The 24,810-nt window shown below is 37.8% G+C and overlaps 1 protein-coding gene across 1 annotated transcript in view; it reads left to right on the forward strand.

Annotated features, from left to right (window-relative positions):
• Positions 1-24,810, forward strand: part of TTC6 (tetratricopeptide repeat domain 6) — a 227,119-nt gene that overhangs the window by 197,156 nt on the left and 5,153 nt on the right. Inside the window, exons 26-30 of the mRNA XM_045848545.1 lie at positions 2,829-2,948; positions 8,155-8,228; positions 11,640-11,850; positions 17,136-17,288; positions 18,147-18,317. Coding sequence (XP_045704501.1) covers positions 2,829-2,948; positions 8,155-8,228; positions 11,640-11,850; positions 17,136-17,288; positions 18,147-18,317 — 729 coding nt within the window. The remainder of the gene's footprint in view (positions 1-2,828; positions 2,949-8,154; positions 8,229-11,639; positions 11,851-17,135; positions 17,289-18,146; positions 18,318-24,810) is intronic.

Below are 24,810 nucleotides of genomic sequence, written 5' to 3' on the forward strand. Positions count from 1 at the left end.
AGGCATACATAAATTAAAATACATTACATAATTCTCATTAGAGTAAATGTTTCTACTGATACACTGTGCAGAATTTTTTAAGCAGTGATCATTAGTACTTGTGTTGCTTCAAAAACTCAACATCATCCAGAAGAGTTTGTTGGGGTTTTTTTTGTATAGTGCTCAGACCACGGATACAGCAGAGAGTTCTGAGTGATGGCTTCCAGCTCCAGGGACCAGTGAGTGACCAGTGGCCAGTACTGCTTGTACTTTGTGCAGGGCTAGCTGATGGCTGCAGCAAACCTGTTTCTCCACTGTCTTCTCCAGCTTCTACCTGTGCAAACCCTTTTTTCTGTTTTTGTTTTTGTTTTTTGTTTTTTTTTTAAATCTGACCCTTCTTTCCCCTTTTTTGGTTTGATCCTTTTCCATTTAAGATTCCTCACTGTGGAGCAGCTGGTCTGTGGTCTTCGTAGTGTTCTGTCCCATCCTCTTGCTTCTTTTCCTCCATTGTCCACTTGTTTCCCCTCCTTGTTTCTATCCCCTTCCATAGCCCATAAGGCATTCTTTAAAAGACCACATCAAGTTCCTGCTGCTCTGGGTGCTCCCTCAATCTCCTTGAAATGTGGGCAGTTAAATCTGCTTAAGACATTTGGAGATGCTGAAATTCATTTGCTATGGAAGAGAAGCTAAGAAACATTGTTTCTACCTAAATGGAATTAGAATTCCTGGTAACCAGAGGATCAGGTTTCCTCCACAAATGTTGACAAATGAATAACTAATTTTTAACAAAGGAGTTGTTAAGATACTAGGACTAATTAAGAGATCATTTATTAACCTGCACAACAGGTGTCTTTGATGACTCCCTGCCCACCACGCCCCCTCCTGCCTGTTCATGGAGATTCTGAAGCCACAAACAATGGGCTAGTGCCGGCGGGGAACTCCCGTTTTTTTGTTATCTCTGATGGGTAATACAGCCCAGTGCTCTGTGAATAAGGAAAATGAAAAACTACCTAAATAGAGACTAACCACTAGAATAAATCATATTGGCTATTTTAGAGCTGCCATGTACCCAACCCATTTTATCCAATCACTCATTTTACAGATGAGGAAATGAGAGTAGGGAGAGGTTAGAAACGTATCCAAGTCACACAGGGACTAAAGACCTGTGCTGGTGTCCGCAGGTTTGTTTGCTTCTTGTTAACAGTCTTTAGGTGGCTTTGTAAAAACATTTAACCTCCAGCCTGTGAACCGGATGTCATTTAACAGTGTCAGCTCCTCCCTTTATGACTACCTCCACCTGTTTTTCAGCATTCCTGCCAACACCACCCTGAGAAAGTATCTTTCTGCAGAAAATACACTTAGACGTTCTCCCAAGATACGGTTTAAGAAAAGGTGAATGCTGGTACCTATCACCTTATGTTAATAAAAATAGTAATAGTTTCCACTCACTTAAGGCTTATTGTGTGGTAGGCACTGGGTTTACCAGTGGTTTACCAATATAAATGGTTTACCAATATATCATCAAAATGAATGTTTGCAACAGTATGGTGAATTATTAATACCCCAATTTTGCAGATGAGGAAACTGAAACTTAGTGTTGAGTACCTTACAAAACTGAAAAGCTAGTAGTAACAGCAGAGGCATGATACAAATCCTGTTCATTAGCCTCCATGGATCTCGTTTTATAGCTTTTGTTTCCTTTTGTGTCACATGCCCAGCTGCTTGGTGGTCTTCGGGCACCTGGCAGGTTTTACATTCCATGATTCTATGGGAGGAATAGTGTTAACATTCCAGTTCTGTTTTTATAAGTGCATATTATGAATTATTTTTACACCCTGGCAATGTTTGTTAATAACTATGCAACAGTGTACATATAGGATCTTTAACTGTACAATTCTTTTGGACATTCAAATGCCTAATCATGAAACATTAAAGGGTCACTGAGCAAATAGTAAAATACTATTTATTTGCATTTTCAGTTAGCATGTGCTATAGGCATATAAGATTTGGCACTTTTCTGATGAAATTATACAGCTCTTTTGGACAAGATGTTTGGTAGAAAAATGAGTTAAGAGTTCCTGCTGCAGCTCAGATTTGGTGTGCTCCTGGTACCTGATACAGGGTAGATGACCAGTAAAAATTCATTTATTCAATGACTGAAAAGAAAGATAAAAGTAGTGGAGAAAGTTTCTCTGAGCTAATTCTCAGCTGAGATTAGTGTCTTATTAAAAAATCCTAGTATATCTATAAAGATATTTTGAAATAATTTTCTAATAGGTTCTCATTTGCTAGTTTTATTGAGATCCATTTTTATGACTTCATGATTTATTCTCTCAACAAAAATTTATTGATTGCCTACAACGGTCAGGCACCATGCTAGTTACTGGCTTTACGGGGTGAAAAAAATGGGTAAGCTCTGGCTCCATAAAACAAACATAGGTTTCTGAGAGGAAAACAATAAAATACTAAAAAGAAATTAAGTTTCAAAAGGTAACAAGAGCTCTGCTTTAATGTTTACAGTCATGTGGAGAAACTGCTGAGTGTGGGAAGCATGTCATATGCTCTACATTTCCTTGCAGCCCACACACAATGAAAATGCTAAGGTGACTGGCAGATAACATTAAGTGCAAGCAGAGTCAGCAGCACTTATGAAAAACAAGCAGTATTCAAATATTTAGTTAAGGGTACATTTTACATTTGACAAGTGATTATTTTGGGCCAGAAATTGTAAGTCAAATTAAGCAGTAACTGTGGGGGCCTAGTTTGGGCATGAAAATATTTTTCTTTGGCCAATGTAGTAAGGTTTTAAAGAGTTGAATCTAGGTTGTAAGTGATTATTTTATTTTTAGGCATTAACAGATTATGGAATTGTGCTGCTTCTTGATGCTGGAGAAACTGTGACATTAAATACCTTCATTAATCGTGGACTCATCTATGTAGAACTAGAGCAGTACAGTTTTGCATTAGAGGTAAACCTTCCTGCTCGCATGTAAAAATGAGCTCCCTTGAATTTACATGATAGATTCTAAAAATAGTGAACAATTTTCTTAATACCAAATGGCAGTATTAATGAGTGATAACTTCAGCAAAAATTGTATTAAAATACTTTGAATGACAGAATTTTGTTAAAAAATGTGTGTGTTTTGATTACAGGCAAATAGCTAATATTTAAAAAAATAAATTTTCTTATTTCATGAAATATCAAAACTATCACTTTCCCCAAGGGAGTATCTTGAATATACATGAAATTTAGTTATTTGGCAAATAAGATGATTTATGTATTGTTTACTTTGATGTTTGGTACTAACTCTTATTCACAATTGTCTTCATTCTCTATTGAAAACATATCAAAATAAATCTGTTTGTTTTGTAGAGAGTTGAAAATAACTGCTTGTTAGGCTATGAGAATAGTGGGATCAGGCACTCAGAACTGATACAGAAGATAGCACTTGCAATATATCAAAATAACAACAGGTGGCTAAAAATGCATTTTTTATAGAAAAATTAAACAAAACTCATCATTTTCATTTTTTATCTCACATGTATTGTCTATTCTAAATTAATGCCGGAATTAGGATTATGAGATACAAGGCAAATTAAAGAGCACCTTGAAGTTTACAATTGAATAATGGTAGTTTTGCTTCTTTGTTTCTGAGGAACTGCAACAGAACATTACGCAGTGGAGCATTTCCTACTTTTTTCACCTCAAAAATTGCTTTTATTATTCTTCTATTTCTGGTGTTATCATTTGAGATTGTGCCCCACAGAATGACTCATTACTAAGGAAGTGTCAGAGCAACCTTATTCTAGGCAATTTGCATCATGATGAAGTATGATTCTAAGAGGTGAACTTTTTTAGGATTTGGTTTTGAAGTATACCACTTGGAATTTCCTCAGGGAGGGGGAGCTAATGAACTTCTTTGTTTGGAGCAGGCAAGAAAGGTGTGGGACTCTGGGTAATGGTGTTGAGAGGGAAGAAGTGAGGAAAATGGGGATCAGTAGCAAAAGACCTCCCATGTTGGAGGATTAAATGCCAGGCCTGTGTTATCTACGTGGTAAATATTTATTAATTTTTTAACATCCACATATCAGGTTCTCAACAATGCTGCACAATTTATCATTGTAACTTATAGATGAGGAAGGTGATATTCAAAAGAGGTTAAATAGTCTTTTAACCAGGGAATACTAACTAGGGCAAGATTTAATCTCAGGTCTCACCTGATTCCAAATCCTATGTTCTTTCAGACAAGGCAGGTATTGGCACTGACATCGAAGATATAGAGATAAATAGGACAGATTTCTAATTCTTGAGAAGCTCATAATTGAGTGGAAATCATTCTTGACCACTCTCTTTCCTCATACCCTGAATCTAAGTCATGCACAAATTCAGTCAGCTCTACCACCAAAGCACATTTTGAATTCAGTCATTTCTCATTTTTGCCACTATTATCCTCCTAATCCCAGCCTCTACCATCTTTCCCCTGGACTAGTGCAGGAGCTTCCCAACTGGCCTCCTCTGCTTCTGCTCTCGTCTCTCTCTGTACATGTATTGTGCATGTATCTGTTGTACTGTACATGTATCTGTTGTCCAAAGAGCAGCCAGACAGACCTCTTAGTTTAGAGCAGATCAAGTTGTTCCTCTGCTTGGAACCCTCCCATGGCTTCCCATCACACTTAGAAGTCGAGACAATGGCCAACCAAGCCCCTTCCTGATGGGACTACTGCTTACTGACCTGGCTTCATTGTCAAACATTATTCTTTTCTGCACTAGGTCAACCCACCCTGGCATTTGGTTATTCCTTGGAAATGCCAGGCTCCCTTTCTGCCTCAAGATCCTCACGTAAGTGGTTCTCTGTCCATAGAACACTGATACCGCTGATCTGTATGTGGCTCTTGCCCTTCTTTCATTTTAGGTTTCTGCTCAAATGTGAACACCTTAGTCAAAAAGAGGAAGTAGATTAATTAAAATGGAATATTAAAAAACTAAAATAATCTAAAATAAGTCTGGACAGGGAAAACAAACAAAAAAACCCCCAGAAAACAAATAATGAGAAAGTAGACCTAAATCTGAGCATATTAGTTGTTACATTTAATAGAAATTATTAAAAAAAATACCAATTAGGATAATGAGACTGTCAGATCTGAATTTGTTTTTAAGGCCTCACTATATTCTGTCTACAAAAATCACACTTTAAATACATTGATATAGATAGGAAAGGTAAAAGGCTGGAAAAATTATGCCCTGCAAACACTAATTAAAAGCAAAAAAAATTTTTTTTAAGTAAAGCTAAAAATTAATTTGAAAAATTAAATTAAAAATGAGGAAGAACCAATGAAGAAATATAAGACTGAATAATACAGGGGCAATGAAGAACCAAGAGACAGTGAGCACTTTGATATCTACCCAGGGAAAAATTTTTAGTGAGAATTACTGATTAACAGACAGGTCAGGTAGGATGAGTGCTGAAAACTTATTGGTTAATTGATAGTTGTAAGACCTTCATAGGAACGCCTGGATCAGGAAGTAGAGTGTGGCATTTAGACTGGCATTGTTCAGGAAGTTAATGGTTAAGCTTATTGGATTGAGAACATCTGTTTCTTTCTTTGTTCTTTTAAAAACCTACCAGGAAGACAGTAAAGAAATAAAAAAAGATATAATTCCACAAGGCTAAAGATAGTGGAGAAGAGATGTTTAAGCAGCCAAAACTACCATTTCATGTTTTGATATCTTAAACTTAATGAATGGATCGCCAAGGATCCTGCACTTGAGAGAAGGAAGTAGTATAGAGACGAAAACAAATTGTTATCTGTACAGGGATGGCAGGAAAAGGGGAGGTGTGTGGAGTGGGGGAAGATAGCTAAATTCTGTCCTTTTCAGGAAGTTCAGCATGATAAAATCATGAGATATGGTTGAAATTTTAAGGTAAATAGCAGAAGAAATAACAGCAAGATGTAAAACCGATTGCCTTTGGGGATAGGGACTGAGGGACGAGGAGAGACGGAGCAGGGCATTGTTGCAAGCATTGTAAGTTTTCTAGTTTTGTTAGACCCTAGATGCTTTGTACGTGGGTTACTTTGATAAAAATTAAATAAACAAAAATGTCTTTAGATGTAGTTTACAAATGACAAAATGAAATTGGCCTTAATTGAACAACATGAGTAATAGGAAGTTGATGGAATTGGGAGATGCGGAGACAGTGAGTGTTAATAAGGAGAGATTGATAGTGGGAGGAACTAGAATGACAGGGCTGTGTGTAGTGTGCAGGCAGGGAGGGTTGAAGGAAGAAGGTCTGTTCAGTAAGGGCAGTGAAACAAGGATTAGAAATGCAGAAATTAGCAGGAATATGAGGGAGCAAGTTGCCAGAGGCAAAGGGAAGGAAGGAGGTCAAGAGCCTGTCCCCTCTGACACAGAAATAAAGGCAGTGTGAGTGGATGTCCTTAGAATAAACTCCATGGAGGCAATTTGTTTTGTGTATGAGTGACTATATGCGGTTTGTTATTTACGATCCTCATACTGGAGGAAAATTAATGCAGAAGAGAAAAGTCATAAAAAACCATTAGCTTTACTCTAAGTAATGCTAACAGCCATCATTTATGTCAATTGCTGATAATTATGTATATAGAGTCAGGTTGACTTTAGTAAGTTTCATCTGATTACAAAACTAAACTTGGTATTCTCAGCCCTTCAAGGTCTCAATCACTCCTCACAACTCCCCAAATAAATAGTAATGTTTGTTAATAAATCTCAGTTTTACTTGTACATTTGCCTCCACTTTAACCAAACAGTCCTCTTCAGGGAGTTATCTGCTAGCATATTTTATTAGATTATATTTGATTAGGCATAGATTTCTTATTTGCATCCAAATAGTTCCATTTAGTATCAAAATATGCCTCAGGAATCTAAGTGGGGATTCCACCTCCACAGGTTAGTCTCTGACTGAAACCTCCCTCCTCCAAGAGGATCCCAGCGGCTCTGCTTGACCTACTACTCCCTCTCTCACTCCCAATATTTGCAGAAAACTCATTGTACCCCCACAAGACAGCCAGCTTCCTCCCTCTGCTGCAGCCAGGCAAGGTTTGTGGAAGAGGGAGGGGCAAGAAGGAAACTGGGGAGGGAGCAAGAGACGGGGAGACTCTTAGGGTTAGCTCCTCTCCTTCCTCCAGGGTGGACGCCAGATCTGTGACTTGCCCTTTGAGGCTGGGGGTGCAGGTGTCCCAGCCTCCAGTAAGGGAGTCTGGAGGGACTTCCTTTTTGTTACTCCAGAGGGGTTCACAGTACCTCCACTTTTTAGCTTGGTCTCTTGAGGTTACAACCAAAACTGCCCATGAAAATTCCTGCTGAAGCAGTCCTTTGGGGAAAAAGCGGAATCATTGCAGTTCACATGATATTTTGTTATTGTAGATATTTATTTAGGTATTTTGTTAATTTCAGTTTAGTATTGTTCTCATTTTGCTTCACATCTCAAAACAATGTTGTAGGGCTTTGAAAAGCGTGTGTGCTTTGGACACCGTCTCTGGTGCCTGACAGAGTACAGTCTGTTCAGGGAGGGCCTTGGAGGCAGGGTCTCTTGCAGACTTTTAATTCTCTTCAAACAACCTCTTCCTCAGGACCATGCAGGGCCATTCCAGCTAAGTTTCTTGACTCAAACACTTGAGATTCCCATTGCTCTTTCTCAGGAGGTTTCCAGGGTTCCTGGACAGAATGATTCACTTCTCCCCAGAAGTGTGAATTCCAAGATAGGAGCAACTTTAGCTAATCCACGAAAAAAGGCCCAGTTACGCCCTTCTCTGGATCTGGTGTGTGTTTGCCCGGTAACGCCAAAGGTTCTCTGCGGGTGAATTTCCATTACTTTCTAGAGGTGCAAGTCTCTGGTGGTGTGTATTGGGGAAAAACCAATAAAAAGTGAACAAGATATCTCTACACGTAGCAGGACATAGTCACAGGAGAAGTGGAGACTAGCAGTACACTGTTCAGAGTGAGTTTTCAGTTGTGGGTTTCCTCTGCTCCATCCATTCTCACTAGATGTAGTACTAAAAGGAAAAACATTTTTAAGAAGATGTATATTTTAATGCTATGTTAAGTATATTCACAGTGGAACCAAAGTTAGAAGGAAGTTTATAAAAGCACAAAATATAATGTTGCAAAGTTAACAAAAAGTTTTGAAACCGTTTCAGGATTTTAAACAAGCTGCATTGCTGACCAAGACGGACGTGAGCCTTTGTCAGGCTACTGCCATGTGCCATCACAGGTACGGCGTGCCATTTATGTTGAAGTGAATGCACGTGGGGCTATGTAGTAGTTAGAATAGAAGAAAGAGAGGAAACTGTGAAAGTGACTGAGACACGAATGGGGAGAGACACAAAGAAACCCTGTACAGAAGTGGGAAGCACACCCAAGTGTGGCATTAGTACCCTCCTACCTTCTAATAAAGTGTTCAAACCAAGTCTGCATCTTGGCATTGGGACACCCATCTGATTGAAGCCCCTTTACTGGGCAAGGACCTGGGTGATATACAGAATAAAACCATGCATAGCTTGAAATGTCTAAGAAAAAAGCCTAGTAGTTAATTTTGTTCCTAAAGTGAAACAAACTTTTAAAAAGCCTGTTTCCCACATGAGAGTATGATTTCAAAAAATTAGATATTTTCAGAAAATTTGCATTTAGAAAACATTCTAAATCTAAAAATAACTAAAACAACACCATAAATATCTACAAAATACAATAAAATCTACAGAACCATATTACTTAAAACATTATTACCTGTTTCTGGGATTATTATAAGAATAGTTATGTTATAGAAGGAAAGAAAAAAATAATCACAGAAGGCTAAAATACAGAAGACGATCAGTTTAAAATTTGTTCAGAGATAGTATTACATAGATTTGATAACTATGTTTACATTTCTACATATATATTTAACATCTAAAATTAGTTTCTCATCGTTTTGTTTTTAAAAAGGTGAAAGATTTATATGATCTGAAGAGAAACCAGAGTCTTATTTTGCTTTTAAAAGTATAGGGATTCAGCATGTGAAGATTTTAATGTGGGATAAAATATATTTGGTTAAATGAGTTTACAGCATTATTTTTAAGAGAAATAATAGCAATTAATTGAAGGGGCAAATTAGAATAGTTCATAAATTATGTGGACTAGGGTATGTAAATGTCCCATTTTGAATTATTTAGGAAGTCAGCATTCTTTTTTTCACTTCTGGGACAGAGCACAGATTCATTTCCCTATGAGAGTTAGATTTTGTTTTATTTTATGAACATAGTAATATTATAACTGAAATTTGTGAAGGTGTCTTTGGTTTTAAAGGCCTAAACTGGGACCTTTATTTTACATAGGCAGTAAAACCTAGTCACACCATTGTCCATTTTAATCCAGCAACTTTTGTACAAGTCATCTCTCTAAGTCATTGTCATTCTTAAAAAGAGGTGGAATAATGGCAACTGATATGTTTGCTTTGGCGGGTGAGTACAGACCAAAAATGTCCGAGGTCACTGCATTCTCTCCCAGTTAAAAACAGACTCCAGAATTTCTCTAAACCTCATTCTTATGTTTAGCAGCTATTAGAGATAGTAAATTTCTCTGTGTATCAACGCCCAATCTCCTTCATGAAATGTAATCACTGATATACTATGTGGCGGAGCTTTCTTAAGCTCATACTGCTTTGCAATTGCAAATAACCAACTTTCATTAGTTGACTTGAATTCTATTGTCCTTTAATAAAATTAGAATTTAATTCAACAGTTAAGCCCGCGTAACTCATAGTCCTCATTCCGTGTGTTTTGAGTTTTAACAGTTTTACTGAATTTAACAATAAGAAGTATTCAGCAATTGGTTATATTTATTTTAGGAAAAATATTTTTGCTTTCGAGGTAGTCTGTAAGACATTTATATGTCTTATAACACAGCTTCTCAGTATCGGAGATTCATTACTGGGACTTATAGAGAGGGGAAAGTAAGAATTTTCCCAGTTGGAAAATTTTTTTAAAGCAATAAATATTTAAATTTTAGGGCTTTGATCTTTGAACTCATGGGGCTGCAGACTTTTGAAGTATGCCTTTGTGTATCTCTGGTTCTCACTCTTGTGGTTGCTAAGAGACAGCATTCCTTAGGCTGAATATCCTACTTGTTGCTCAAGTTGGTCACTTGAGTGTTGTGCTAGAGTTAATTTTTAGATCTCTTTGGGAAAGCCACCTTGAGATGAAAAAAAAAAATGTCACAGAGGGAGAGCCTGATTACTCAGAGTTATATATCCTATCCACTTTTTACTTTGGCACACTGATTTTACTCTTCTTATATTTGCGTAAAATAGTTTTGAATCCTTGACTCTGTAAGCCACATTCTTTAGGTTTGGGAGGTATTTATGATTTATTTGTACAACTCAGCAGGGCACATCTGGCCACGTATGTGATTAATTTAGAAACTGTGGTGGGCCTTTGTGTTCACGGCCCAGGCTGCTAGCTTGGCTCATGATCTGTACCCAGTGGGCACCAATGAGAAGCATGCACCTCTGTCAGTGATCACGTTATTTTTTACAACACATTTTATTTTGGCAAAACTAATTTAATATACTTTTATGTTTTTGGTCACTGATACTTAACGATGTATGTGCTGATGACCATGTATCCTGACAGAACACAGATTCTCTGCCACACTGCCCCATTGTCTCACGGCCATGGGATCATTTAACAAGAGCTTCCATCCCCAGGACACCATGTGATGTGTGCATCTCCAGGAAGATGAAATTGCTGTTTCTATAGTGGTATCTGTTTCATTTTTTTTCTGTTGATGCAGGATGCTGGGGAGTCTCTGGCTTTGACACTGTCACCTCCCATGGGCTTGATTTTTAGTTATTATCTGCTTTGAGGAGCTTGATTGGTGGCTTTCCAGGTCTGTTTCCAGTGTTAATTCAGTCAAAACAGACTAGACGTTCATTAAATGCTGGTGCTGATAACAAGACAGGTATAGCTTCCTCCATGTTCATTGATATTAAATATAATGATCAGATTTGCGTATGAGATGGAAAAGCGATTCCTTTATGGAAAATATGTTTCACCAGCCTTTACCCCACGACAAGAGAATAAATAGGGAAGAGAACCCGAGTTATTAGTCACTCACATATATTTACAAATTAATAAGAAAAATATTTCTTTTTCCTCTTTTTCTCTTCTCTGCTGGTGTCTAGAAAGAAAGGGCTTACTTCTCTAAAATATCTGAAGTAAGGACTCTCATGTATAAAAATTTGGTTCCTTTTGTTGTATGAGGAAATATTAAATACACAAATTCATTATAATCTGCTTTAAATAGTGTATTACATCAATAATAGCATATTTTTTCTATTTTGGCCACTGATAGCTATTAAGTATAGGTATAGGAATGCCATTTAGCCTTTTATTATGCTGAACAAAGAACTGCAGAATATTATCCCAGCACACTCTACTGTGAAAATGACTCTTACCTGCCTGCCTTCCTTTTACCACAACCTTCAGCCTTCCTTAGGTTATATGGACTCTTGTACTTACTTCTTGTGATGGATAATAAAATGGAAAATTTTTAACAAGGGTCAGGGTAAATCTTTATGAAAACTTTATATACAGGAAAGCACTTAGGTAACTCATCAGAAAGCATCAATAATTTTATTTATTTTCAGAAGCAAAGAGTTTGAAGAAGCTGTCAATTTCTTCACCTGGGCTCTTAAAATTAATCCTTGTTTTGTGGATGCTTACGTTGGACGGGGAAATTCTTACATGGAATATGGTCATGATGAAGGCGTCAAACAAGCACAGAAGGAGTTTCTGAGAGCACTGCATTTCAATCCAACATCTACAAAAGCCAGAATTAGTTTAGGCTATAACTTGCAGGTAATATTACATAAGAACAGTTTGGGCCATTGAAAGCACCTTTTGGACAAGAGGAAAAATATATTTGGCTCTCTACTGATGGTGGGGGTACATGCTCTTTCTTTGGTTAGGGCCATTTTACCTTCCCCTTACTACTGGTATCCAGAGCAGCAGTGGGAAGCAGTTGCAGGGAGCCTTCCTGGGAAGCACTCTGTGGTGTGGACTTGGTATGCTGGTGAGATGAAGATCTTTTGAATCTGAGTGTCTTTAATTCCTTCACTCCTTTCTACTTTACTTCTACACTTATAGACAACTTTTAAAATTTGCCTGATGAATTTCACATTTAAGAACCTGGCTAACATTTGTTTCACTAGCTCATTTCTGGGCTTCATAGGTTTTGAACTAGTGGAAAACTAAAGGGAATCAACAATGTATGGAAGTTCTGAAGTGGACTCCAGCCACGCAGTGGGTCAAACAACCACTTGACAGGGACTTCTGAATTCAGATCATCTTCCAATGGCAGTGAGTTAGAACGTACTGGGAAGGCAAGACCCCGGCATGTGTCCTCCCAGCAAGATGGGGGAGCACTCTTTGGTGTGAGGCCAAGCAGTTCTCCGAGTCCTAAAACCTGGCCCATGCACACACCACATCCTTTGCACTAATCAAAGATGTAGTGACTGTCTTGGAATACAGTGCTAAAAGTGCAGAATTCTCCATGAAAAGGAACTGAATAATCTTAAATACTATTTTTATCCCTTTTAGTAATCAAAAATTTAAACGATGGGTAAAAAGTATGTTCAAATTATTGTAAATTGCAGAAATTCTGTTTGTAATCTGCCTAAATTATTTTTTCCCTTAAAAATAAGTTAGTTTGGCTGATTTAAGACTAATAATATTGGAGGTGTTTGTTGGAATTGGTGGTTATAGTAAGGTGTGCTCAAGAACTTAATAAGGGAAATAAGATTGTATTCTGAGAATTAAACATAAAATTAGTCATTATTGGAACACAGTAGGAATTTGCAAAGTCAATTTAAAGAGACATCCAATGAAATGTACTATCATCATTTACTGATTTTAATAGGCATTTACTGAGCACCTACTGTAGGAAAAAAGCTGATCTAGGCGTAGGGATCCACAATGAACAACGTATAGTTGGTTCTTCTTGTAGAGTTTGCTACCTAGTGGAGACATGAGCATCACACAATCATATGATTTATTATATAGTTACACGGAGGGTAAGCATAACAAAGGAAAAGGCTGGGTTTTAGGACAACTCATCACAAGGAAACCTAGCTTTGTTTGAGGAGGAAAGGAGTGTTTTTAAGAAGTTAACATTTACAGCGGGGTATGAAAGACTAGTAATTAGTCAGAGGCAGGAGTTGGGGGTAGGACACACTGTTGGGGGTCCCAAGGGATGGATGTTATGGATAAGTGGAGTGATGTGAGACTAGGGGACTGAATAATGGCTGGAGACGAAGGCCTTCCAAGCCAGTTAAAAATGTATCACCAACCAGAGCACTGACATCACGTTCATGTTTTATGAAGAGGTAACTGAGTATATACCAACCTGAAAGAGGAATACCAGAAAAACATCAGTATGAAGAAGGATTGAATCAGGAAAGTGAAGACTGAAATGGGAGAGTTAGAGAGGCCCATAAAAATTCTGCTCAGGGCAAAGAGTGACCACTTGTTCAACAAATACTTACAGATTTCCCTCCTGTGTGCTTAGCATGAGGGATAGGAAAGTGAGAGGCAAGATGTTGTCTGGACAGACAGATGTAATCCTGCTGTGAGGCTGTTTGCAATTTAATATTTTAATAAATTAATCTCAATTTGCCTGACTCTTTATTAAATGAATTTGTGGTGATGATGGTGAATACCACATAATTTGCCAAGAGTGAGATTTACTGGTTAAAAAACAGTGTCTTATTAGTTGTATGTTTTGTTATGGAAGAGTCACTAGGCTCAGCTTGGTTAATTTGAGTTAGCTTCTGAGATTCTGGGAAGTCGGGTTGTTGAGCCCATAGAAATAAAGGACGGGCCCTGGACCATGCTGGATTCGTCAACTCACTGCCTGCCTATGATGAGGCGTTTAGTTGCCAGTTAGTCGTCTCTAGGAAATATTCTGATATTGTAACCAAGCAGACAGGGGCCCACTCATGTGGTGCCTTGGTGTATGACCCAACAATCAGTGTTGACAGAATCAGGTTTTTATTTACAATATTCCAACCTTGAGGAAGCTGGAAGCACTTCAGCTCAGAGTTCTGCTCTCCCACGAGACCCAGCACTTCCCTTGCTCCCCCAAATGCTATAAGCCAAAACCTCCCAAAGTTGCCCATATCCTTGTCTGTGCTTAAACCAGCTGTGCAAACAGTTCTCCATTCCTTCTGGAAAAGACACTCGTGGATCTCAAACTCTCCATCCTCTCACAGCAACTCTCTCCGTCAGGATCTGTGGTGTTGTCATCAGCCTCTGTGTAATAGTCCAGGAATATATGTGCTGTGTTACACTGGACCATGGTGAAGTCCAGGAAAGGCACAAGTTTCAAGAGTGTGGCCTTTCAGTATGTTCCAGGTCCCAAGAGTCTGGGTCTGTGAGGCAACAGACCAGCCTCTTGCAAGGCAGTGTCCTTGATGGCTCTGGAATCAGCTGGGGCAGGCAAGATCAGAGCAGCAACACATCTCCTTCCTTACTACACCAGGCCACGTGGTGGGACCCTGACTTCGAACTACATAGCTACTTTCTTACTTCTCCCTTCACATGGTTGCTACATCATTGCTGTCATCTCTCATGCTTCCCTGCTTATTATCCCCTTTCCAAACTGCATGGCAGCTATCTGACTGCCGGCTACATGGCTCCTTCTTGTGGCTGCCCACCCTTAGTTTAAATCCTGACCCAGAGCTTCCTGCATGACCTCGTCTCTGATTCCTTCCACCTTGTGCTACATTTGCCAGTTTCCCTTATCTTCTGCCTTTGCTCAGCTGCCGTCTTTAGTCAGGGCAAGCATGACTCAGTGACAGCAGGGAATTGCCTCCCTGGCTTTGTCATGAGTCTGGACACAGTCTGAAAGTCAGCACACACCTTTTGCCCTGAGGTGGTAGCACAGCTGTTCCCAGCTATTAGCTAGCTATCAGCTTTCCATAGATATGCAAAGTATCTTAATCCTATCATCTGCTTCTCCAATGCCCCAGCCAGGGTTTGTGGAGAATATTCTCTGTCCTTCACTCTCTACCCCATTTCAGTATCATCTTACTCAATCAATAGAATCACAATACTTGATACCAAACTGTATTACAAGGCCACTGTAATCAAAACAGCCTGGTACTGGCATAAAAACAGGCACATGGACCAATGGAACCAAACAGAGAGCCCAGAAATAAACCCAAGTCTTTATGGTCAATTAATATTTGACAAAGGGGGCAGCCACATAAAATGGAGTAACAATAGCCTCTTCAACAAATGATTTTGGGGGAACTGGATAGCTACATGCAAAAAAAATGAAACTCGAGCACCAACTTACACCATACACAAAAATAAATTCAAGGTGGATAAAAGATTTAAATATAAGCCGTGACACCATTAAAGTCCTAGAGAAGAACATAGGCAGGAAAATCTCAGATATTTCATGCAGCAATATATTCAGTGAGATGTCCCCTAGAGCAAGGGATATAAAGGAAAAAATAAACAAATGGGATCTCATCAAAATAAAAAGCTTCTGCATGGCTAAAGAAAATAGTATTAAAATAAAAAGAGAACCAACCGTATGGGAAAACGTATTTGCCAATGATACCTCAAACAAGGGTTGAATCTCCAAAATATATGAAGAACTTACACAACTCCATTCTAAGACAAGCAAACCAGTTAAGAAATGGGCAGGACTTGAACAGACACTTCTCCAAGGAGGACACACAGAGGATCCAGAGACACATGAAAAGATGCTCAGTATCACTAGCTATCAGAGAGATGCAAATTAAAACCACAATGATATACCACTTCACACCAGTCAGAATGGCCATCATAAACAAAGCAACAAACAAGTGTTGGAGAGGTTGTGAAGAAAAGGGAACCCTAGTGCACTGTTGATGGGATTGCAGACTGGTGCAGCCACTGTGGAAAACAGTATAGAATTTTTCTCAGAAAACTAAAAATGGATCTGCCTTTTGGCCCAGCAATTCCACTGCTAGGATTATATCCTAAGAACCCTGAAACACCAATCCAAAAGAACCTATGCATCCCAATGTTCATAGCAGCACAATTTACAATAGTCAAGTGCTTGAAGCAACCTAAGTGCCCATCAGTAAATGAATGGGTCAAAAAACTATGGTACATTTACACAATGGAATTCTATGCAGCAGAGAGAAGGAGCTACTACCCTTTGCGACAGCATGGATCGAATGAGAGCATTATGCTAAGTGAAATAAGCCAGGCCTTGAAAGATAAATACCATATGATCTCACTTTTAACAGGAACCTAATCACCAAAACAAACAAGAAAAATATAACTAAAGACACTGAAATAGAGAACAGGCTGACAGTGACCAGAGGGGAGAGGGGAGGGAATTTCAGGGGAAAAGAGGGAAGGGTTTACAGGAACAAGTGTGGAGAATAACAAGGGGGTGGAAAATGGGAGGGAGGTAGGGAGGGCTGGAGGTGTGGGCTGGGATGAGGGTAAAAGGCAGAAAACTATACTTGAACAACAATTAAAATAAAATTTTAAAAAATATATCATTCTATTCACAATGTTCCTCTCTTGACCTTTTCTCTTGTTTTCCAGTTATCACTAAGGTTCGTATAAATACATGCTTGGTAGATTCCATGAATATATATAATTCTAAAATTCCAGATGCTGGTAAAATTTATTAAAGTAGGTTTTACATCAGTAGTTTCTGCATTTATTTATTCAACATATATTTATTACATTAGGTATATTGTATGTAACCATAGATTGAAAGCCAAACAAATAAATTCAGTTTCTGCCTGTGTGAGCAGAGCTCCATGTAGATTTTGTGGTCATTGTCCAAAGCGTAGGTGATTCACATGGTGGCTGTGATTTTATGTTGTCTAAGATGGTGTGAGATGACTCTGACGATTAGATTTATTTTAATTAATTAAAATTTCAGTGTAAATACTCCGAGGTAATTAGTCCACTGAATGCACTCACAGTATACTCTACTTTCTGTTTAAATATCTTAGGTTTAGCACTGTATAAATATACCCTTTCTAAAGGTTTTATTTGATTAAGTTAGAATCAAACGTTTGTCATGTTACGGATAATTTCCTATTTCATGTAATGGAAAATTATTTCAGACCCAAGAAAAATTCCAGAAAGCTTGGAACCACTTTTCCATTGCCATAGAAGTCGATCCAAAGAGCTACCTAGCCTATGAGGGAAGGGCTGTGGTCTGTCTTCAGATGGGCAATCACTTTGCTGCATTTCAGGATATTAATACTGCCATAAAGGTATCAATCCACTTAGATTCTATTATCATTAATATAAATCAATACTACCAATGAATAGGGGCAAATGAAAAAAAATTGTTACTTTTTAAAAACGACTTGTACAGAAAATTACATTTGTGTTTTTTCTTTGTTGTTGTTGTTCCAGGAGATTACCAGAGTAAAGAGCCACTATGCCTTGTCAGTTTTATAACCTGAATGCATTTAAAATTCAAAAAGCAAATTCCTGATAAATGTAATGTTGATTCTCTCAGTAAATGCAATGTATAGTTTCATGGAACATCAATATTGTAATAAAAATGAATGCAAAATAATAAAATAATGTTCTGGGTTTGAAGGAACTAGAGAAAGAACAGTGTAAATCTGAAGGTTCTTTTTTAGTGAAATGGCAAATAAAAACTTCAGGTTTTGCATACAAGTGACAGAAAATCTTTCTCTTTTTCCCTAGATTTTTGGATTCTGTTTCTGCAGATTTGGGTAGATGCTGTAATCTTTGAGATAACAAAAAGGAAAGACCCCAAAGATAATTGCTACTGCTTAGGACAAATAAATGTTAATTATTTAATTTCTTTTCCAGCTTTAAGAGAACTAAACAGTCTTTGTCCTGTGTCTATTCTTTGGAAAAGAACTGAGTAAAGCATTGAGATTATTTGTTTTATCACAAACAAATCAACTAAGTGTTGCCATTGAACCAACTTCATACCGAGCCCTTTCTCAAAATATTTGCTCTAATGGGGCTTCCCCTGCACTATAAAATTACTAGTTTCCCACAGTAGATTTCATAATGTTCATTTTTGTGGACATGAAATTGGAGATAAATACTATTCTCAGGTGCTAAATACTCACACCATTGCATTGCAGCTCAATACTTCGGCAGAATTCTTAACAAACCGTGGTGTGATTCACGAGTTTATGGGTCAGCAACAAAATGCAATGAGAGACTATCAAGCAGCGATTTCTTTAAAACCCACATACTCACTGGCCTACTTTAATGCAGGAAATATCTACTTTCACCACAGGCAGTTTTCCCAGGTAATGTGAGTTTTCCTTAACATTTTCTTTTTGACACTAAATGCTTTCTTTGCTATATATAGTTTCAAAATGTAATCCTTATATTCTTGGCTACTCATGCATGAGCTCTTTTAAAAGATGTTCTCTTCCATAGAATGTTTATAATTATTTATTAAATTTTTAACCTCTGTGGATTTATTCTCCACATTGTCACCGGGCATTTGGCACCTGTCCAGCAAACGTTATTTTGGACTTCTCCAGGTGTTGACAGTTGTCCTGCTATCCACCCACTGTGGCAACTTCCAGCCTGGAGTCCTCTGCTGTTTGCCCCACTCAGCCAAACCTTAGACTTCCTTTAAGACCCTCTTTTACAGTGTGATTATCTTGATTATCTCAAACTCATCTTACTTTCTACATTTCATGTATTTCAGTTACTTACTGGAAGGAAGGAGATCTGGATGTTAGTCCTGGCTCTGTGATAGCTTAGTCCATTTCATAATGGACTAAGTTCATAATGTATGAAATAAAAGTGTTGGACTATTAGATGATAGTTTTTATATTTTAAATTTATTTTATTTGAACTGTAATGCATTTACATGATTCAAACTCAACTTTAATTTTTAAAAATCTATATTCACTCTTCTGTTTTCCTTCAATTTATCCTATTCTTTGTCTGTCTTTTTGAGTCAGAAGCTTAATTCACTTATTGGCACCCTGTCATTTCTATTGCGATACATTTTTAAGGTTATGCCTTATCCTCAAGTACTGCTTTTAGCAGTATGCCACATATTTTGGCCTATGAAGTTTTAATTTTTGTGTTCTTCAAATTTTGCATCTGTAATTTTATTTTCCCTTTGACTCAGAAATAAATTCATAGGGCATTTAAAATGTCTAGGTGGAAGGACTTTTATATTTTCTAATTTTGGTATTTATTGAATTTTAATGTGGTCTAATATATAGCAACTTTTAAAAGAATATTCCAGGTCCTTTTCAAAGAAGAGTTTGTACTATCAGGATATAGAGTTAAAGTATAAGATCTACCTTATTAATTATATTTTTAATTAGTGAATACCCATTCTTTTTTTCCATTTGACCTTTTTAAAATATATTTTATTCATTTGCTATTACAGTTGTCCCATTTCCTCCCCCTTAATTCCCCTCCATCCCTCCCGCCACCAGCATTCCCCTCTTTAGTTCATGTCCATGAGTCGTACATATAAGTTCTTTGGTTTCTACATTTCCTATACTATTCTTACCTTCCCCTTGTCTATTTTCTACCTACCATCTATGCTACTTATTCTCTGTACCTTTTCTCCTCCATCTCTCTCCCTCCCACTCCCCTGTTGCTCACCCTCCATGTGACCTCCATTTCTGTGGTTCTGTTCCTGTACTAGTTGTTTGCTTAGTTTCTTTTGGTTTTGCTTTAGGTGTGGTTGTTAATAACTGTGAGTTTGCTGTCATTTTACTATACATATTTTTTATCTTCTTTTTCTTAGTAAATCCCTTTAACAGTTCATGTAATAAGAGCTTGGTGATGATGAACTCCTTTAACTTGACTTTATCTGAGAAACACTTTATCTGCCCTTCCATTCTAAATGAAAGCTTTGCTGGATAGAGTAATCTTGGATGTAGGTCCTTGCCTTTCATGACTTGGAATACTTCTTCCCAGCCCCTTCTTGCCTAAGGTCTCTTTTAAGAAATCAGCTGACAGTCTTATGGGAATTCCTTTATAGGTAACTGTCTCCTTATCTCTTGCTGCTTTGAAGATTCTCTCCTATGTTTAATCTTGGGTGATGTAATTATGTGCCTTGGTGTGTTCCTTCTTGGGTCCAGCTTCTTGGGGACTCTCTGAGCTTCCTGCACTTCCTGGAAGTCTACTTCCTTTGCCAGATTGGGGAAGTTCTCCCTCATTATTTGTTCAAATAAGTTTTCAATTTGTTGCTCTCCTCTTCTCCTTCTGGAACCCCTATAATTTGGATGTTGGAATGTTTAAAGATGTCCTGGAGGTTCCTAAGCCTCTCCTCATTTGTTTGAATTCTTTTTTCTTCATTCTGTTCTGGTTGGATATTTCTTTCTTCCTTCTGGTCCACACCATTGATTTGAGGCCCAGTTTCCTTCCCATCACTATTGGTTCCCTGTACATTTTCCTTTATTTCATTTTGCATAGCCTTCATTTTTTCATCTAATTTACAACCAAATCCAATCAATTCTGTGAGCATACTGATTACCAGTGTTTTGAACTGTACATCTGATAGGTTGGCTACCTCTTCATCACTTAGTTGTATTTTCTCTGGAGCTTTGATCTGTTCTTTCATTTGGGCCATTTTTTTTTCTTTTTGTCTTGAAGTGCCTGTTATGTTGTAAGGGGCAAAGCCTTAGGTATTCACCATGGTGGGGCAACCCACGTGGAGTTTTGATGCTGTATGTGAGGGAGGGGTCTGAGTGGGAACAATGGTGCTGGCTGTACTCTCTGCCAGATTTCAGTCAATTTCCCCACTACCTCCAAGCAAAGTAGGCCCTTCTGGTGCTGATTCCTGGGTGGGTGGGTTTGTGTACATTCTAGTACCCTCTGAGTCTCTCCAACAAACTCTCCTATGAGGCTGTTGGGAGTTTCTCCTGGCACCTCAACCCCCACAGGTGTTTTCAATTGGTGGTTTGAGGCTTTATTTCCCCGAGCTGGAACCCTGGGTTGTTCGGTCTATCTTGCTCCCTAGTTGTTCCTCTCGGTTTATCTGCACGTGAATGTGGGACTGCCCGTTCCACCAGCCGCTGCCTTGCTGAGTCTTCTCAGTCCAACTACCCATCTCTGCCCCTCCTACTGGTCTGGATGAATTTTTCCTCTTTAACTCCTTGGTTGTCAGAGGAGTTAAGGGGCAATCCATATGGTTTGATTTTCTGTTCTGGTTGTATTTTGTTTTTAAATTGTTGTCCTTCTTTTGGTTGTGCGAGGAAGTACAGTGTATCTACCTACACCTCCACCTTGGCTGGAAGTCCCATTTGGGTGACCTTTCACTGAGAAAGGTTTAAATATCCTATCATTGGTTCAGTCCTATATTGTTTTCTTTATATTTTTTGTAATTTCTGCTTTATGAAAATATGTTGCTGCATTATTTCATATATAGGTATGCATATATATTATATATGCATTATATGTTGTAGCCTTCAGCATTATAAATGCTCTTCTTTGTATCTTTAAGGCTGTTTGCAATAAATTTTACTTTATCTCATATGAAGATCGTGACCTCTGATTCCATTTGGTTTGCCTTTTCCTGGTATTCCTTTGCCCTTCCCTTCATTCCCACCATTTAGAATCCTTTGTTTTAGATGTGTCTCTTTTATAGGGTTGGATTTTATGTTAGAAGCTAATTTGAAAATATGTCTTTTAATAGGTAGGTTAAGCCCATTTACATTTTGGTATAATCAATACATTCGGTCTTAATTCTGTTATTTTATGTCATACATTTTCATTCTCATGTATTTTAAAAGTATTTTGTTCCATGGTATGTTTAATTTTTTCCAGTTTTTCTGATATTGAGAAAGGCTTACAGGTTTACTTGAGTGTTTACCTTTATAAAAGTATTCTTAAACCCTTTTTTCCCTATGCTTTTAGTTTCTTTATTATGAACAACAATAAATTCCCCTCCTTTGACTTATATATATATATCAACTATTTTTTCTTTTTTTCATTTTGCTTCATTTTTCTCATTTCTTAATCTTTTTTTTTAAAGATTTTATTTATTTATTTTTAGAGAGGGAAGGGAGGGAGGGAGAGAGAGAGAGAGAAACATCAATGTGCGGTTGCTGGGGGTTATGGCCTGCAACCCAGGCATGTACCCTGGCTGGGAATCGAACCTGGGACACTTTGGTTCCCAGCCCGCGCTCAATCCACTGAGCTACACCAGCCAGGGCTTCATTTCTTAATCTCTTAATTTCTTTTTTGCGTTTGTTGCCTTCACATCTTTCTTTACTGTGTTTTTGAGATATTTATTGTCCCCTTGTAGACCTTTTAATTCATTTCTTTTAATATTTTTTCTAGTCCTATCCTATTTCCATGTTATACCTTCCTGGCCACCTCTTTTCTGAAATCCTTCTTTTTATTAAATGCAGTTGCTTCTATAATAATTTTTCTAGTTTATTTTGAAATGTTATCATTTTTTATCTAGATTATAGAAATGTTTTTTCTGAAGAGTTTTTATTTTTGCAAAAATTAAGTTGTTATTTTTCATTTTTGTTTTTACCAGAAAGACAGGGGAATTACTTTTCTTCTATTCATATTTGAATATAATAAATTATTTTCTAATTCTGATAGCAGAGATTCTTGTGGTAAATAAGGGAATGGACCATGATAACTTTCCTGTTTGGTGCCTTCTGGTGCTGTAGTAAAGGACTTTACAGTTTGTCCTCTGAAGCCTATCCTGGTTTGGAAGGGGCTATCACAAGCTCCATGTTTCTCTGAGCTTTTCACAGACCTTGCCTCCTAAAATAATGTACTGATTTTTTCCTCATTGCTTTGAGGGAGAGAGAGAGAGAGAGAGAAGAAATAATAGATGTGAAACATCCATTGGTTACCTTCTCATATGCATCCCCACGGAGGGATCAAACCCACAACCTAGGTATGTTCCCTGACCAAGAATCAAACATGTGATCTTTTGATCTATGAGATGATGCCCCAATCTGAGCCACTCTGTCCGGAGAAAATGATGTACCCATTAAAACAGGTTGTTTTTATTGCTTACATTTTTTGACACCTGTCACCTCTATATTTTCCTTCACCACCCAACACTGTCACCATACTCCTTAATAAAGTGATGTTGGGGGCTTCTTTATGTGTGAAGAGGCTATGTTTCTTGCTTATATTTTGCTGGAAAAATTCGGAAAATATTTCCTATTTCATGTCACTCTTCATTCTTTCACTCTTCACTTACTTATGATGTGACTACCATATGCTTCGCATTTATTTATAAACACCCTGAGAATACAGAGCTGAGGATTCTTTTATGATGTAGCTTACATTTATTGGTAGCAATACATGCCTATTACAGTCTCGTATAAGCATTATTACATCATTATTAGCATATCTGTGGGACTATATAAGATTACCTGGGTAAATAGTATAGGTGGAGAGAGAGTGTTTAGGAGTGAGTCCTGGGTAGCACCAATGTTTAAAATTGAAGCAGAGAGGAGATGCCCAAAAGTAGACTGAGAAGGGAGTACCCAACCAGGATGATAAGAAAAGCAGGAGGGCATATCACTCTTGACAATAAGGGCTTCAAGAAGGGAAACATGTCCTGTGTCAAATGCCACTGAGATGTCAAGGAAGAGGAGGATAGAAGAAGTCACTGAGGATTTTGACAAGAACATCATTGGAACAGCAGTGGATCTGTGGCTTAAGTGGAAAGGGTTATGGAGAAAATGTGAGGGGAAGAATTCAGTACACTTCAACTGGTTCAAGAAATTCTTCTGTGGAGAAGAAGAGTGGATTTGGGGTGATAGCCAGAGTGGATGAATAAGTGTTTTTTTGGTTCTTGTTTTTGTTTTTAAGATGAGAGTTAACTGATTAGAGGGTCCTGTGTTAATGAGAAGGATCTAGTAGAAAAAGGAGAAATTGTTGATGCAGGAGAGAGTGGCAGGGATAATTAGGATCAAAATCGTTGAGAATTTGATGGAATTAGAGTTTGGAAGTCACAGGGGTGGCCTTTGCTTGGAATAAGGCACACTGTGCATTATGGTGTGAGGGAAGGCTGAGGGTCAGGGAAGAGATATATGCAGTTTGGCAGATACTGATAGTAGGCATTCCTATTGTTTATATTTTCTCTATGGAATACGAGCATCAGTTATTAGTTGAAGGTGGACAGTTAAAAACAGGAACAGGGTATCTAGAGCTTCTGCAGAGAAAAGAGAAAATGTGAAATGCTTGTTTTAGAGAGTGCTAGGGTGAACCTTCTAGGGAACTATAGCAAAAAACATTAAGTTCCTTTTTTTTTGTCTTTCAGTGCACAATTCTTTATTTTTTTTCTTTAAAAAATTTAAAATTACAGGTAGCAATTAATATTTTATATTAGCTTTAAATGTACATCATAGAGGTTAGACATTTATTTAGTTTATGCAGTGATCCCTCCCATATATCAGACAATATTAAGTTCTCATTTGAGGTTTGTGGTTATGAATTAAAATGAGGTCTTGACTCTATACTGCTTTGTGGACAATTGTTTTTATACAAATTCAGGACTGTTTTGTGTCACTCTGCAGCTGTGTCTGTGTGTTGATCTTGTATCTCCTCACTCCAAACAGGTTGAAAGCTCTTTAGGGCCAGGAATCATACTCCTTCCTCTTCTCCCTAGATTTCCTTACTTAGAAGCCTGTCTTTACCCATGTTTAGACTACAGGTCAGTTTCCACCTTTCATCTGAACTCCTAACCCATACTTATCACCAGTTGCTAAAACTGGGTATTTTACAAGTGCATTAGGGCCCAAGCAGAATTTCTATATCCTTTACCCTCAGTGTGGTGCTTCT

Source organism: Phyllostomus hastatus, unplaced genomic scaffold, assembly GCF_019186645.2.
Source record: "Phyllostomus hastatus isolate PE091 unplaced genomic scaffold, TTU_PhHast_1.1 phas_contig_62, whole genome shotgun sequence".
Classification (NCBI taxonomy): Eukaryota; Metazoa; Chordata; class Mammalia; order Chiroptera; family Phyllostomidae; genus Phyllostomus; species Phyllostomus hastatus.